Raw genomic sequence first — 13,006 nt, 5'->3', positions numbered from 1 at the left:
CCACGAACAAAGGGCTATCCAACACGAAAAGAATTTTTCAATTCGAGTCGGTAGTTCCTGAGATAAGCGCGTTCAAACACACAAACTCTTAAGGTCGAAGCTCAAGCCCCATTTTCCATACATTTTGTTTCATCCTTAATCTGGGTAACTAAACAAGTATTGACAAGTAAAGAATTTAAATTCACGTCTAGTTAGTGATTACTCCTAGCAGTTTAAAGAAAAACGTAAAAATAATTAATAATCATGGATATTTCTGCCTTTAAAATTTCGTCATATTAAATTTTAAAGGCCGAAATATCCATGATTATTAATTATTTTTACTTTCAACTGCGAGAACTAATCACTAACTAGACGTGAATTTAAATTCTTTACTTGCCAATACTTGTTTAGTTACCCAGATTAAAGCCGAAACAAAATGTATGAAAATGGACCTTGAGGTATCGCCTTAAATGCCTCAATGCAGTGCTTTGAATTGTAAAACAGGGGAGTACATTTATTTCCAAAGGAAAGTAAACGTAGAAAGCAATGGGAATCTGCGTTACGTATAAAAAACTTTAAAGCTAGTAGCACAGCACGATTGTGTGCTGCGCATTTTACAGAAAAAGATTATTACGGGAAAAGCAATTATCTTATGATAAGTCAAGGTACATGAGAATGTTTAATTATTACTTAGATAAAGTCGCTTATATAAACTTAAGACATAAAATAAATTAAAGTATATAATAATAAAAAAAGATCGTGTATTTGAAGTTTTGAATTTGTTGAACTATTTTTGTGGCTGACTATATAGTGACCGGTAACGGCCGACATAGCGGCAATAATTAGCAACCGTTAGCGGTCCCGTAGATTTTAATTAAAATTTTATACTTTTCTACACAATTAATACATTCGGAGTTCTTTAAATACCAGCAAATCGACAATAACTAGCAATTGATGCTTTAAACTTTGAGAATGTAATAATTTTAAACAGTTCTTTGATAAGTAAGATGTGTTCGTAGAATCTCAAGAAAATGACATTTGAAGCCCTTTCTGTGTTTTATATAAAAGAAAAACTAACTTGTTGTATAAAAAAAAACTTATTAGTATATATCAGTGACAGTATCCCAAAGGGAATCGCCATAAATATTTGCTTATTACTAACATCTAAAATAATATGTAGCCTGACCAGGAAAATAAAAAACCTCGCCAAGTGATCTAATATGAAACTCATCTGTTGTACTGAAAATCTTGGCTTTCAAATGAAAAATTCAAAGTGAATAAAATCAGGATTTTATTTTCTAAATAGGCTATAAAAGCCGCAGAAAGGGTGGAAATATATATTTATAAGAATAGTTACTTATAATGCTTTGTTTTTTATATTTTCATTCCAATAATGACATTCCGAATCGCAGATTTCAGTCGATTTTTATTCGGAATTCTTAAATCTGCGATTTTGAGATTATTTTGACTGAAAAAGCGTGGTTTTGATGGTGTATTTTTATATTCTGGTGATGACATGATAGCGTTTTGCTATGCCATTATGTGCTTTAAATCAAACCAAAATCATAACCCTTTCTTGCTTTGACGTCATCGAGTAATTAAAACAGATTGTTGATCACAACTACAATCTTTCCCGAGATATGTGAATGGTGACCACTTACCACCGGACATATTTGATATTCGAATACCATCTGATATAAAATATGCCTCAAAAACTATCGTTTTATAAAATTAAATCCATCCAATGTAAGACTTATTTTCGTGTATTTGTAATTTTATAAAAGCGCTCACTTTGGGACAAGACTTGGCAAGAAGACAGGGATTATATTTTCTTTTGAACCTTATGTCGATAGTTTTAAGTGCGTATTTCATTACCGCGACGAAGCTCGTCGTTTTCGTCAGGATTTTATTAAAAAAAAATCAGTGGGTCTGTTTAATTAGTTCTGAGATTTTTTTTACATTACTTACGTTTGTTGGCAAGGGCCGGCTTATACACACCGGACTTTTGGGTGATTTAGGCGCTCGCAACCCTTGAAAGTTAAGCGATCTGAGGGCAACCCAATAACAGGTTAAGAAGTTCTGCTCAGTACGGTCACTGGGAGAGGATGAGGCATCAACCATTAGAGATACTTCTGAGAAAATGCTACTTGCCACTTAAAAGTATAAGCCGACCAAATAAAAAAAAATCACTAATCAGTGTTCCCAAATTATTGGTAATAAAATAAGTATTATCTACATTAGCTGTTTAATAAAATAACTGTAAAATAATAATTTACTTGAACATTGTAAAACAGGCTCTAATAATTTTAATGAAGGTTATAATTGTCTAATAAAATCTGCCACAGTATCCCAATCGGTGAGCCGAGGCAACTCGATTTTTTATGCTTTAATTATTCAGTTGTGTGATCTAAATATTAATGTGAAGTGTACTTAGGCTTTGTATATTTTGTCGCAGCTTTGGCAGATTTGATAGCAATTTATTCAAGACAGAATAAATAAATATAATCGATAATTATATATCGGCTTAAGCCGAACCTGTATTCAGGACTTGGCAAACATTTGTCCCAATTGAACCCGGTTCTTTTTAGTCGTCCATTGCGCCAAAGAACCTCTTATTTACATACCTTTAAACTCACCTCACGGTTACCTTATTTTTATTCATATATTGAATTATTTGTATAATAAGGTAAAGGGTTCTATTCCGTTTACGGGGGTATATTAGTCTTTGCAATTACGGGCGTTTTAATCAAAGGACGGATTTATATTCATATAGGTAATAGGGGATTTTTTTACTTTCTTGCCTATATGACTATCGAAGCTGTCTCTCAAATAGAACGCCAGTAATTTCAAATAGACGGATTTGTCCTTATAGACGGAATAGGTCCCCAGACCTTATACATTTTTGGTTTTACTGTTTTGTTATAAACTACAGCATGTTTCAAAAATGTATTTGTATATTTTTATAAATAGCTATCAAATCGAACAATATTAAGAGAATCTCAAACTAGTGTGTCCCCTTTGTTTAGTGCAGGTTTTTGTTGAAATAAATTTAATATAACAATATTTTGTTTTATTTATTGTACCAGTCCCGGCGTAATTCAATAGTATTAATAATATTTATGACGATACTTCCGCACACATACGCCTTTAATAAATGTAATTTCCACTGTTTGCACTTAAAAATAGATATATATGCAACAATAATCACGCACTGTACCTTAACCTCAAATATAATAGAAATAAAACGAAATCCTTTGTATATAAAATATTTATTTCCAGTAACTAATATTTTCATTTAAACTAACATTTACATTTATTCACATTACCCCTACAAGTGATGAGCCGTTGTTTGACTGACCGTTTACTGACTGACTTATACAGGGTGTTCCACAATATTGAGTTGAATATTTTGTCGTTAAAGGTGATTGACTAACTAGCGTAGGTATAATTTATCTTGTTATTTTTTTTATGTGTAAATATTTTAAGATGTAGTAAATGTAGAATCTATGCTATGTTTAATGCCCATTTTATCAAAATTCAACGGACCCCTACGTGCGTATATTTTAATGTATTTGTAAATAGATTGGAACTAGAACTTTTGAAGTTTTATGTATTTAAAATTATCTGCTAAGCTAGCCTGTTTAATAATTGTCAGCCAGAAACGTTAGATGGCGCTATATTTCTGCGTCTCTATTTTCAGGTACCTAACTCATACGTGAGTCATTTGGTAACAAAAAATATTTTACTCGAATATTCTATTAACGTTGCGCTTACATAATGTCTGTGCTGTTTATTTTACAACTGTGAAAATAAAATGCCTGCCCATGGTTATTTTTACTCAGTACAATATATTCCCCTTTGATTGGCCGTTAACCAGATTCCTTCGCCCAACAAAGAAATAAAAAAAAAAGAAAACCACAGCCGGGTGTATAACTTTGATTCCATAACCATAGTTGATAATAAAAAGCACACTATTTTAGCGGGCGCAACGCTCGGATTGCTTGTTAATATTAAAATTAAAGCATATTTTCGGCTTTTTACAAATTGCTATTGCACTTAGTGTATGTTATTTTTAAATATTCGCATCATTTGTACATATTCTACACAAATCACCATAGTAATTTGAAAAGTGTCCATAAACAATATAACACTAGTAGTGGGAAAATAACTCGTGCTATCTGATGTAGATAGTATAATCTGAAACAAAAACAAAATATTATTCTTGTGAAAATCATCAGCTACATAAAGTCCACTGCTGAACATAGGCTTCCACTAAGTTTTCCAGGTGGGAAAATCTAATTATAGCTAAGTACTTCTGTATGGACTTCATGTACTTCATATCTGCAGACAGGCGGCAGCCAGGTGCTGGAGTGGAGACCGCGATTAGGTAGACGTAGTGTGGGACGCCCTAGTGCTCGATGGACCATTGACTCAAAAAAGGCGGAGGGTAGTGGATGTATGCGAGCTACTCGAGACCGGGATGGTTGGCGCTCACTTGGGGAGGCCTACGTTCAGCAGTGGACGGAGCCAGGCTGATTGAAATCAACTTCTGTACGACATGCCGAAAAACTGCGTAGAGTAACTGACTCATTCCAGAGTCGATTCGGTCAGCCGTCAAAGGACACTACGCCATTCGAGAACGTAGGTAATAATTGGGCATTGCTGTTCTTATACAAGGTCATTTTGAAATTGTGTTAATAAATAATACTCGTCTACCTCTGCTAACATTTGCCAAAAATCATCAATGAATGAAGAATGTTTTTGCCAAACATTCCAGTGGTTTTCTGATTTTGTGATCATTTTGTAGTTTAGTGGTAACGTGGCGAGTGCATGAGTGTATTTCTGAATAAAAATGTAATGCAGCGAGAAATGCTTTTAGAATAGTAATTAGGATATGTAAAATTGAGATACATTTCATTTATAATATGTATCTATCTTGTCGAAACCTGCACTTTTTATTTTACATTTACGGTTCGAGTAACTAATGTGTTATTGTCAAGAAGATAAGTAAGTATGTAGTTCATTTATTAATACCGCAATGTCAAAATGGCTTTGTATGTCCACGTATACTGTTGTGCTACCTTTTCCACTTAATCCTGGCTCTGGGTAGTGTGTCATCGCTTTCCTTGAACAGGTACCGCCTGATGCCCACGATGTACTCTTCGAAATACTCCTCCCAGTCAACTTCGGCCATGCTGAACGGGAACAGCTAGAATTGTAACGACATAAGGTAAGTTTTCACTAAGCAACTATCTTTTTACCTTCTTACTAACAAATGCGAAAGATTGTGGAGATGTTTTTGATGAATTTTGGTACACTTATAAAATATGTCGATTACAATATATACTATATCGGTATATTGCGCCCATGGATTGTTAAGTTTAAAAAAAATTGTACTGCCGTCCTGCCGATCGTGATAAAGAGAATGTTATAGTGAAAAATAACAAAAAACACCTTATCACAGGAGGTAGCGGTAGACTCATTTTGTAGCAAGTGAAGATCCGAATTTATTATTTCTTCTCTGTTTTTATTAAAAAAGAACGTAGTTATAACTACCTTTACAGCGAAAGGCATACCAAAAGAGGCAGTTGTAATACGTATTACAAGTATTGACTTGAAAGTATAATGATTGCATAATTTTCATTTGCGTGTCGAATTTCACAAACACTGAAGCGACCTCAATTATATTTGTGTCAATAAATAAGGTCAAGGTCATCTTAGGACGGCAAAAAATACAACGAAGTTATTTTTTTTATTTAACATCAGATTATGTAAAAAAAATTTTAGTTCTGAAATATTTTCTTCTGCCAATTTCAATATAATAATAATAATAATGTCAGCCCTGTATTATATACATGCCCACTGCTGAGCACGGGCCTCCTCTACTACTGAGAGGGATTAGGCCTTAGTCCACCACGCTGGCCTAGTGCGGATTGGTAGACTTCACACACCTTCGAAATTCCTATAGAGAACTTCTCAGATGTGCAGGTTTCCTCACGATGTTTTCCTTCACCGTTAAAGCGAACGATAAATTCACAAAGAATACACACATGATTTTTTTAGAAAAGTCGGAGGTGTGTGCCCTTGGGATTTGAACCTGCGGACATTCGTCTCGGCAGTCCGTTCCACACCCAACTAGGCTATCGCCGCTCACACCCAACTAGGCTATCGCCGCTCACACCCAACTAGGCTATCGCCGCTCACACCCAACTAGGCTATCGCCGCTCAATTTCAATAGATTTTTTATTATTGTTTATTAAATTATTTGGACTTTATTTTTAATATAATATAATATAATAAGAACTATACATCTTTTATTTAAGACCGTCATCGTGGAAAAGCCTGCAATCGGGCTCTACCATATAATTAACCTTTAAATTTTTTTCTATTTCTAAATATGACTTAAGTCGCTTACCTTCCTATTTACCTTACTTGCCTGTACCATCTACTATTATCATTAATTGAAGTGGTTACCTGTCGATCAGCATCAGAAGTTTTGTCCCAAAGCTCTCGCGTCCGCCGATTGCAGAAATTAATTTCGGTTGTGCAAAAATATGATAAAATTGACGAAAACTTATGAACTTTCCTGTACACCTTCAGCATTCTGTAATGGGTTGAAGATATGAGTCACTTTATTACTCTTTATGATGGAAGAGTTATTATACATTTTTAACATAAAACGGTTTACTAAGCGGGCTTCTCGAAAGGAATTTTTTTTTGTACTGGTACCGTAAAGTGATTCCACTACACCTGATGGTAAGTGGAGTAGGGTCCAATAGAATGTTCACTGACGAGAGATGATTACTCTCGGCAATTGACACGATTATGTCGGCTTGTTGGAAACGGATATGCACAGACTGATCCCAGAACGCGACACACGTGAGCCACACAGCAGGAAGGGTCTGTGATAGTTACCAATTTCTACCACCGATCAATATACAATCGTTTCGGTTTGAATGTCAATGTCGCTACTATTATTAAGCACTAGTTTTTGCTCGCGGTTTCGCCCGCGTGAAACTGTTTTCCATGATAAAATCCCGGTATAAACAGTAGCCTATAGCAGGAGTCATTACTCCTGCTATAGGCTACTGTTTAGACACATTTAGCTTGCTACTAAAAAAATGGAAATCGGTTTAGTAGTTTCTGAGATTGGATTGTTTTGTTGTTTGTTTTTTGTTGTTTGACTGTTAACAGTATAGATTATAGACAACAGCAATATTCTTGATAACGTTCGTAGTGGCGTATTGAAGTATTTGGAAACCAGCGTTTGCGTACCTCTTCAAATTTTGGGTTATTGGGTAAGATTACTGCAATAGTTTGGTGTTACTCACTTAGGTGTCTTCCCAAGGCAGATAGCCAAGCCGTCCACCAGCGCTGCCGGTACCAAATGTAGGAAGATTATGCAGATTCGGTTTAGAAGTGCTGATTTCGTTAGGGACAATGAAATAAACCTGTAAACAAGACATGATCCTGGAGTGACTTATAGCTAATTATTCGAATACTCTGTTTATTCGATTCAATTGAATATTTGCTTTCGTTTGTATGTAGACGAGATTAGCTACTAGCTCTCTCTTCCAAGCTAGTGTGCTATGGTTGGAGCAGTACCTTTTTTCCACGTCCTCCCATCTAATCTATTTGTAACACTATAATAATAACTATTTATTGCTATTAAAATATGTTTTCCTTAAATAACTTACCACACAGCGTTAGAGAAAGGGTATTTGTCAACTTTTATGACATTTTGCTCCATGAAATCTCCCCACGTTATTCTGTTCTCGACTGAACTCACGTAGTTGAAGATCGGTGGTACTGGAGGTGGTGGACTGGAAAAAATTGAATAGTTTACTTCTATTATTATATCAAAATTGTACGCCAGAAATGTAGGGAATTCGTATTAAAAATACGGGACAAAATATTACCATAAGGGAGAAAATGCTAAATGTCAAACGAAGGATGCACGACTTAACCTATGACGTCACCACGATTAAGTTGAGGGCGTGAGAGCGAGATAATGATATAACTTCGCTCCGTACTCACTCTGATTTATTTCGGCCAAGGGTTTCCTTGTCTTATCTTGTTTATAAAGAAAGTCTTTTAGATGAATCGTAACGATGGTTTTGGAGTGACGAGCACGGTGCCATAAAGGCATTTTATAAAACAAAGTAATCTTATTTGCTCCTACGAGAAGTAAGATCGGTTTTCGATAAGACAATTGACTCGCCCATAATTTAAACCAATTACCTTTGTTTGTAAGCTATATGAACGCTCCTAGCAGAAGCGATTAGGCAGTTGACGACTAGATCCACGGGCACTATATCCGCAGTCACTTCCGGGTCACAGTGCAGTGTCCGAACTATTCCTGTTGCTGAAAAAACAACGTTAAATTTATAAAGCATACGTTATAGTTTATGTTTGGCAACGCCTTATTGAGGCTGTGTTATTGGTAAATCTTTAAATTGGTCAGTTTTCACTAGGAATACATCGTGCATAATATTATAACGTACAAAATGAATTGACTCGTATGAGAGAGGTTGGATATTTTCGCTACCACCCTTCCTTAATGCATTTTAAGTTCAAATACTATCCAAATTCTTAAGATATATGGAATATGAGATTTGGAAAGTCAACGTAAGCTTTGGTAGTATTCAATTTGTGACATTTTTGGTTAAAGTTGCTTATAGTATCTACTTACCACTGCCAACCGCGACTCCAGTAGGTCCATACATGTTGTCCAGCCAACATTTCAAAGGTTCTTTTGCGGTTGAAGTCACTAAGAAATAAAAGTAATTTACGTCGTCTTTCTGTGAGACAAATGAACTCAAATGGAAATTAATTAATAGAATATGCTGTACACAATACAGGTAATATAAAGTTTGTACGCGACTTTGATTTATTTTAATACAATGCCATCTATGAACAAGAACACGTACCTATCGCCGGCCTAAAAATACCAACGGGTAGATCACCGGAGTTCCTCCTGATTTCTTTCTCTGCTAGAGCTTTGGTGAATGTGTAGGTATTTGGCCAAGGACCTAGTACTCTGAAAAAATACACAACAAATTCAGAAAATATACATATATAAGTAGGTATATGATGTTTTTGTGTTAGTAGGTCCCTCAGCAGTGAAAAAGCCCTCATTGTCTCCGAAACCCACTGACGGCCGTCGCGCACATGTTGTTAAGTTGCAAGTGCAGTTGCCAAAATTATAGCATGAAGCTATAACTACTTATTGTTTACCTAAACTAGGCCTAAGCGCATTTCTCATCCATTGGTAGCCAAGTGCTTGGTTGTCTGGCATTGCTACAGTGCATGGGCGGTAAACCGCATGTGCTTTGGCTACTAAAGCAATAAAAAAAAACTTTCTCACTTACTTGGGCAAAACATCGTTGATCTGTTCATCTGTCAGTTTATCTATTAACGTTTGAAGTTGGTCGCATTCTGCTTGACACGGGTAGAACTTCTCTTCTATTTTACGAAGGTGGGAGTTTGAATATGCCGTCGATATGTGCATTAAAACCTAAAATGGTAAGCGATTGATAATACGAGGATTTTTGACACAACTAAATCTCTTTTTCAAGTCAGGTATTCGTTTTTTTTATTCTGCCATGAGAAAGGGACTGTACTGATGATAAGCGTGATGCCGTCCAGATAAAATTTCGTATGGCAACAGATGGCTATGTCATTCTATTCGACACAATCATATCGGCGTACTAACGTAAAATGAAGAAGACCCTGAACTGCTTAGTCCTGTTATGATATCTTGAGCCTTAAGAACGGACGTGCAATTATTAAGTATTTGTTGATTGTAGGAAATTTGTATCTTCCTGGATAGCGACCACTGTATATAAGATATACACACCATAGTGTCTCGCGTCAATAGATTACGTTCCGGGATCACCTATATCATCTACATTCAGTTTCAAATGGGCATAATTGTGGCGACTGACAAGGGTTACCATCTCTCGTATATCGACACTCTATCTCTTTTCGCTTACCGTCAGATGCCACGAGCCCGTATAAAATCATGATTAGTTCGGCCTGTGTTACCATTCACAGAGGAGCAAGAGAAGTATACTTACATCTAACCCCTTCATATCCCTGGCTAGCCTGAGAAGGCTGAGCGGCGCCCGCACGTTGGTTCCCAAAGCAGCTCGCAAATGTTCGTCAAACTTAACCGTCGCTGCTGAATGGAATATTATGTTCACCTGGAATATTTTGGGTCATGAATAAGGACCAGGCTCATGAGGTTATTGTAGCCATTCCACAAGTCGGAATTCCATAAGTACATAAAGTGGCAAATAGTAGTGTTAGTAGTGTTTTTTGGTTGTCATAACACGGCTAATGCTGAGATGATCACCTATATATCGTGGTGTGGAAGTGCAATATGTTCTAAGTAATTTATTTTTACCTCTCCTTGATATATAATGTGAACCACGAGAGTAAATTATATTTTTTTTCTTTAACGCTCATAAGATACGTTATTATAATTCTATTTAAAAATAATTAGAACCATCCAGAACTTTCAAAATAGGTCGCATTACATGACGCTGTAATAGTTATCTTGCGGCAAGAGAATCAGTCGCATAATGCTTTGTAATTATGTATGATGTTTAAAGTCCTTGATAAAAATCACAAGAAATACAGCCTGTAAACTGCTGCTGGGCGACAGAATTAGACTTATCCACACTACCCAACCAGATTCGCGTAGACGAGAACATTATATCCAGTCTAATTTCTTTTATTTATTTATTTATTTATTTATTTATTTATTTGTACAGCCAACAAAACATACACCTTACATAGTTTTTTTTTTAAGAATTCGGTAAGTAATTTCTGCAGTGCTGTTTCAATTACAGGCTGTCACAGCATGAACATTTTAAATACATAACAATTAACAATTGGCTGCACCATAAGTGCAGTATATTCTAAATATAAGACTGAATATAAAACTGAATTTAGGTTTCGACAAGCGAGTTCAATATTTTCTTTTGAAGATAGGAGGGGAGTCGTTAAATATGTCAATACAATCAGATTTTTCTACAATTCGGTTATATAATCGGGATAAGCGAGGGACAGGCGAGTGGCTACCAAGGTTAGTTCGGCTGAATCTACAATTAAATAAGGGACGTGGATATCTAGGGATTTTAGTAGGTACATTAAGAGAGAATTTATTGAGAAGAGGTGGACAATCTATATCACCGTTGACTATTTTATACAAAAGCATCAAACTAAGTTGATCACGTCTGTCTTTCAAAGTTTGCATTTCAAAGTATTTAATTTTATCAGTGTAAGTTTTGACCTGTTTGGGTGGCCTAAATCTATAAGCTAAATGTCTTAATAACTTTTTTTGTATTCTCTCAATCCGATCACAATGAACTTTATAAACTGGACTCCACACACCACTACAATATTCCAATCTGCTTCTTACATAACTGTTATACAACATTAGGGTAGTAGATTTATTCTTAAATTCTTTACCATTTCTTATAACAAATCCTAGTGATTTATAGGCAAGGTCAATAATATTATCAATATGATTAGTAAATTTAAGCTTAGTATCTACAACCACACCTAGATCACGAACTTGGGGTACTTCATTTAAGATTTCACCAGCAATGCTATAAGTGGTGTTCACTTTGTTACGTTTTAATGTAAACTTGATATGACAACATTTCGCAGGATTAAGAAACATTTTATTAGTTATACACCAGTCATACAGTTTATTAAGATCAGATTGTAATAGTATAGAGTCTTCAAAGTCATTAATGACACGAGAAATTTTGAGATCATCAGCAAATAGGTAACAATTAGAGTAGGAGAACACTTCCGGAATATCATTTATAAATACATTAAATAAAAGTGGCCCCAAATTCGATCCTTGAGGAACTCCAGAATGAGCTATAAAAGGGTTAGAGTCAAAACCATCAATAACTACCTTAGAAGGTCTTTGGTACAAATATGATCTACACCAATCAAGAATACTACCACAAATTCCCATTTTAGACAATTTTTCTATTAATATCCTATGATTCACCTTATCAAACGCCTTCGAAAAATCCGTGTATATTGCATCTACTTGAGCTCCTTTGTCTACCGATAGGGTTACATCATCTACATAGTACATAAGATTTGTGGTAGTTGACTTTTTCAACATAAAGCCATGCTGAGAGCTGGATAACAGATTGCGAACGTGATTATAAATATGACTTTGGACTAGAGATTCAAAAACTTTGGCACATGTGGACAAAATAGATATGGGGCGATAATTAGTAATTAAGTTTTTGGTACCACTTTTATGTATGGGGACAATACGTGCCTCTTTCCACACGTCAGGAAATATACCTGAGGTTAGTGAATGTCTAAAAATTATAAATAAAGGTATTGAGAGCTGATCTGCACAGTTTGCCATAAAAACCGGTGGCAAATTATCAGGGCCAGCACTTTTCGTTACATCAAGATTTTTCAATTTACTCTTTATGTTACTCAATTCAATAGTTATATCATGTAATTCCTGAATTAACTCTGTAGAAAGTTTGTGAACCCTAATATCGCATGTTTCATCTTTATCAAAAACCGAGGAAAAATGTGTAGCAAACATATTAACAATCTGGGAAGTATTGTTGCCTATAGTGTCGTGTAAGCTCATATTAGATGGATAGTTGGAACTAGACTTTCGTTTGTTTTTAATGTGTGACCAAAAGTATTTTGGACATTTAGTTATTAAATTCTCGATTGATGTTATATAGTTTGAATAGCATATACGAATTAATCTATCACAGTCATTACGTAAATACTCAAATTCAATTTTATCTAGCGGATTCCCATATTTTTTAAAAATTAGCACGATATTTATATTTACGCTTAAGCATTTTAATTAGGTTAGTTGTGTACCAAACTGGATAGTTATTAGATTTACGTATAGGAGAAAGTGGAACTAGAGATGTTATAACTCTTCTAATAGTTTTATAAAATATATCTACTTGTTCATTCACATCAAGGCAATTTCCTAGCTCAAAATTCCAATCAA

At 35.2% G+C, this 13,006-nt stretch overlaps 1 protein-coding gene across 1 annotated transcript in view; it reads right to left on the bottom strand.

Annotated features, from left to right (window-relative positions):
• Nucleotides 1-3,223: 3,223 nt before the first annotated feature.
• LOC115446356 (fatty acyl-CoA reductase wat) overlaps nucleotides 3,224-13,006 on the bottom strand; it is a 37,185-nt gene continuing 27,402 nt past the window's right edge. Inside the window, exons 5-14 of the mRNA XM_030172978.2 lie at nucleotides 10,059-10,184; nucleotides 9,351-9,496; nucleotides 8,910-9,019; nucleotides 8,672-8,749; nucleotides 8,221-8,344; nucleotides 7,677-7,802; nucleotides 7,311-7,430; nucleotides 6,454-6,583; nucleotides 5,061-5,188; nucleotides 3,224-4,176 (exon numbers count right to left, since the gene is read on the bottom strand). Of these exons, the coding sequence (XP_030028838.1) occupies nucleotides 4,089-4,176; nucleotides 5,061-5,188; nucleotides 6,454-6,583; nucleotides 7,311-7,430; nucleotides 7,677-7,802; nucleotides 8,221-8,344; nucleotides 8,672-8,749; nucleotides 8,910-9,019; nucleotides 9,351-9,496; nucleotides 10,059-10,184 (1,176 nt within the window). The 3' untranslated portion in view covers nucleotides 3,224-4,088. The remainder of the gene's footprint in view (nucleotides 4,177-5,060; nucleotides 5,189-6,453; nucleotides 6,584-7,310; nucleotides 7,431-7,676; nucleotides 7,803-8,220; nucleotides 8,345-8,671; nucleotides 8,750-8,909; nucleotides 9,020-9,350; nucleotides 9,497-10,058; nucleotides 10,185-13,006) is intronic.

Source organism: Manduca sexta, chromosome 28 (assembly GCF_014839805.1).
Source record: "Manduca sexta isolate Smith_Timp_Sample1 chromosome 28, JHU_Msex_v1.0, whole genome shotgun sequence".
Lineage (NCBI taxonomy): Eukaryota > Metazoa > Arthropoda > Insecta > Lepidoptera > Sphingidae > Manduca > Manduca sexta.
This window is presented reverse-complemented; position numbering and strand designations above follow the sequence as displayed.